At 33.8% G+C, this 4,439-nt stretch overlaps 1 protein-coding gene across 1 annotated transcript; it reads left to right on the top strand.

Annotated features, from left to right (window-relative positions):
- The first annotated feature begins 290 nt into the window (after positions 1-290).
- LOC144844612 (large ribosomal subunit protein mL64-like) lies at positions 291-2,263 on the top strand. Its single transcript, XM_078701596.1, has 2 exons — positions 291-839; positions 1,073-2,263. Exons 1-2 carry the CDS (start codon positions 421-423, stop codon positions 1,326-1,328), a joined length of 675 nt encoding a protein of 224 aa, XP_078557722.1. The 5' UTR covers positions 291-420; the 3' UTR covers positions 1,329-2,263.
- Positions 2,264-4,439: the final 2,176 nt, after the last annotated feature.

The raw sequence follows: 4,439 nt of genomic DNA, 5'->3' as shown, positions 1-4,439 counted from the left end.
TCAACATAATGAGGAAGAACAACAAAGATTTGCCAGACAGTCAGCAGTGCGTTGGCCTATACATAATTTTAAGTTATTTTTCATGTATTAATATAATGTTTATTTATATAATATTATTATTTATGTATATTCATCCACATTTATATTTTAATATTCAGTAAAGGTAAGCCAACGCTAGACCATAGTAACTTTGCAAAAAATAATAAAAAATAATCATAAAGTCAACTAATTAACTGGCAACAATTACACTACAGTACATAGCGCCCTCTCATAATAAACAAATTGTTCAACTTTGACCTATCGATAGTCGGCGACGAAAAGCATGTGTAAATTTGTTTTGTAGGCCTAAGTTTCTGGGGCCTAATTTGTCGTATTTTATAAGCTTTCATATTCGGAAAATAAATATTGCCAACATACAATATGACATTGTGCATATGTTTAAATATTCTTTCTAGAAGAACTTATATTGAGCACAGTAGGGTGACGGGAGCAGTTGTTGGGCCGTTCCGGCAGGCCAGGACTGCCTGGCATGAGACGGCTAGGCCCCTTACTTGTAGAAGTAACGTGTTAATGGTTCCAGAAAAAGGGATTGAAGAAATAGATGAATTTCTTAAAACTAGGACATATACGGCTACCCCAAATTATCGATTAAGTCTAATACGACGAAAGTATGCGAAGGAAGGTGCTTCATCGGGCATTGATCCAGGAATCATGTGGCCCACAAAAGAAGAGTTAAAAGCCAGAATTGAAGAGGATTTAGAATTTGAACCCTCACTGAAACAAATGCAGGACGAATTATTAATCGAAAAACAAGAAAGAGAGCAAAAAGAACTTGCAAAGTAAAAACTAACGTTTTAGTTTCATTGTTTTGTTACAATTGTTATTGTTAAACAAGAATTATTATTAATTGATATTGAGTATGATGTATTAATTTGTTATTACTGTACCGTATTTATAATTACGGTAATGCATTTTTTTACTAATCATTTATGTTAGGTTTAAACAGGGAATTGGAATACTAATTAATATACTGTATATTACCGCCTTTTAATTCCATCCTTTTTTTTTATAGAGCCAAGGCAATTGAAGAAGGCATGAAGAAGATGCCATCATTGATTAAAGAATTCAAGAAAAAACAATTAGAGAAATTTGCGGAGGAAGAAGCAGCAAAGGAAAAGCGACAGAGGCTACTAGAAGAAGCCAAAGAAAAGATGGGTTATGCTATAGATCCAAGAAACCCAAGGTTCCAACAGATGTTAGCCGACATTGAGAAAGAGGAGAAAAGAAAAAAAAAGGAATTAAAGAAGAAGGGAATTGTCGTGGATTAAGAGAAATTATAATAATACATTTTCCTAAAAGCTTCTGTCTAGAATAACATTGTATTTGTTTCATTACTCAGAATTATTTTTTAATATTCTTTACAACTTGTTATTGAACATTGCAAAATTTAAAACAAATTTAAATGCATAAGCTAGTTCAAGAGGATGTGGGGTCCTCAACTCTAAACAAAAAATATATCTTCAGCCATTTAATACAGGTATTCCTGGTTCCACAACCTCTCCAGCTTTTTCAAAATAGACCTACTATATAAACCCTGATGATGAATTTGTGTACGGTCGGTATACATAAGAAGTTTATAATACTTGGCCAAAAAGACTTATTTTAACATCAGAGAACCGTAGAGCTATCTGTGAATCAATTGTTCAGTACAGTAAAACCATCCCTCCATTGGGTCACCTTACCTTACGAGGACATCTATAATTTGGATCTAATAAAGTGGACACTTTACTAGGTCCCTGGGTTAGGTCCTGACAATAGGTGTATCCTAAATAAAGCCCACAGACGACCGGTCAGCAGAAAAACGCGTAGCTCGTCCCATTACATGTAGAATTCGACAGCTCACGTTTAGTGTAAATGGTCATAAGAAATAACATAGATTCTGTTATTAGTTTTTGTTTATCGTTACCGCTCGTCTGTGTAAATTGACCTTTAAAAAAGGACAATTTACACAGACGAACGGTAAGCGGAAAACCGCGTAGCTTGTCCCGCGTAGAATCTGTATCTTTCTTGATGATCGGAAACCGTCCGCTCCGCGTTGTGTGTAAATGGTCATAAGTAATTCCATAGATTCTATACATTTAATACCGTTCCCGCTCATCTTAAGTGTAAATTGGCCTTTAGGGTTTGACTGTATTCTGATTTAAACAACATGAACATTGTGATGTAATAAAGTTTACAGTGTAATTTATATTATGTACTCTTCTCGTTTCGGTATCAAAATAATCCTCTACCTTTCTATATGACCAAGATGGACTAGGCTTCCTGATCTATTTTTAGCTAGCTGTGCTGTGTAGTATTAATTTTTAAAACCATAATATAATCATTATATTTATTCAAGCACACATAATTGGTTATCCGCACTTGGCGGATAACCCCTTGTTATTGTCAGGATCTTTTTTTTTTTTTTTTTTTTTCTATGTTCTTCTTTCTTTCCCCGAATTTTGTTGCACGCATATCTCTAATTCTGGCCTACATAAGATTGTATAACTTTGTCATAAGATTGACCTATAGCTGTAGATGTGCAGCCAAGCTTTTCGACGATTTCGGAGTTGCGCAGCGTAAGTTACGCACGATTTTATGAATTTCAATGATTGATCATAGATTAAAAACCAAAAGTCATTTTGTATTGAAACTTGGTGAAAATTTAAGTCATATCAAGCGGAAACTTTCAGTGGATTAAAAATGGCAGGTTGCGCAGAAAGTTACGCGCGCACGCGCGTTTAAAATTTCAAATTGCGAAAAATCCATTTCTAATCAACTTTCTACGCGTTTCATGTCATTTTGAGCATTTCAAAAATTCCCACGCGTGCGCAATATTTTTACGCGCGCGTGCGCACGTAGGGCAAAAACATGTTTTTTTTGCTTGATTTTTGTTTTTTCAGCCTTTTCTAGTAATTTTACCAACTTTCAAACAATTTCGACTTAAAATCACGTCATACGAGCACGTAGAATTGAACAATTTGCGCGCGTTTTTGATAAACAATTTCAAAAATTTGTCAAAATTATACCTTTTTTTAAACAGTCATAGATTATAAACTACATGGTCAATTTTATTTTTTTTTACATATTCTGAAAGTAGATGAGTTTTAGATGTAGAATCATGCATCCATTTGGCTAACCGGACATTGTGACGTCATCGTATGGCCACTCCAATATCAAATATAGGATTTTTGTCTCTTTCGTCATAGCTCATCACATTTAATAGAGCGCATCTCTACTTATCCATATTCCATTTTCCTCAATTTTGTAATATTGTCTAGGTCAATCAATTATCTTTTACATGATTTACCATTTTTAAAATTGTGATGACGTCATCATGTTCAAAAGCGTCAATAACTTTGGTAACTTATTTTCACCTATTCTGCACTGTATGTAGTACGTATACAGTATATAGTGTATACCGTATATACTCAGACGTGAAGCAAAATAGAGGGCACACTAACACTTTTTCAATGGCATAATCGTTTTTCTGTGCGCAATATTCTAACTTATGTCGTGCGCGTGGCTTTTGCGCTGCGGATAACCTAACTCGTCCGTAGTGACGAGTTCAAATCTAGTATTTTTTTTTTTTTTCGGTATTTTACACATGTTTTGTTTGTATCAAAACATAAATAAAAGATAAGAACTTAAGTTTGAAATAGAAGAAAACATGTTATTAAATTTGTAAGAACAATTAAATTGGCTTTTGATCGGTAATCCACCTCATTGACATTCCAAAAAACTTTCCAAACTGTTTGCTTTAAAAAAATTAGTACATGCTCTAGAAATATAATGTAGCGTGCGATATGATTGCATTTTCATATTAATTATGTGTTTTTATCATCTTAAAACTAATACTAAAAATAGTCTTAATTTGTGAACTCACTCCAATACACGAGAAAGCCTTCTCTTTCTCATACGCAGATCTATTTAGTAAGCATGCATGCCACTCTCTCGAGTGTGCAAAAATGTAAATAGACGTTAGACAAAGTATGGACACAACATATAATCGACCAATCCAATTGAACCTGACTAATAAATAGGTGTATATATGGAAACGCGCTCGATTGTTCAGTAACTGATTAAATTTGGCTTGTAAACAGAATCATCTCGAGATGTTTAACCAAAATAATGTCAATAAAAGAATAAAGCTTTGAGATTTTTACTGACCAATAAAGATAGCCTACTCAAGTTGTTATCTACAACCTCAGCCAATAGCTATTGCAAACGTTTCGTCCCTATCGCTGATTTATGAAGACTTTAATATTGTCTTTCCATAAATTAATGATATCATTATCTCGACAAAAGTGAAACAACAGCGGGTTAACACATTTTGGTGTTGAAATAGAAAAGGATAAAGGAAAAGGATTTTTCTTTTAAGATTACGTACACGACGTGCA

The sequence above is a fragment of the Antedon bifida genome, chromosome 6, assembly GCF_963402885.1.
Source record: "Antedon bifida chromosome 6, ecAntBifi1.1, whole genome shotgun sequence".
Taxonomy (NCBI): domain Eukaryota; kingdom Metazoa; phylum Echinodermata; class Crinoidea; order Comatulida; family Antedonidae; genus Antedon; species Antedon bifida.
Note: the sequence above shows the minus strand (reverse complement) of the source record. Positions and strands in the feature narration are given on the sequence as shown.

Bases quoted from the DNA above. Each gene is read 5' to 3' on its own strand.
- LOC144844612 (XM_078701596.1), top strand. From the start codon at position 421: ATGACATTGTGCATATGTTTAAATATTCTTTCTAGAAGAACTTATATT. The intron at 840-1,072 runs GTAAAAACTAAC...TTTTTTTTATAG, and splicing joins GAGCAAAAAGAACTTGCAAA to AGCCAAGGCAATTGAAGAAG.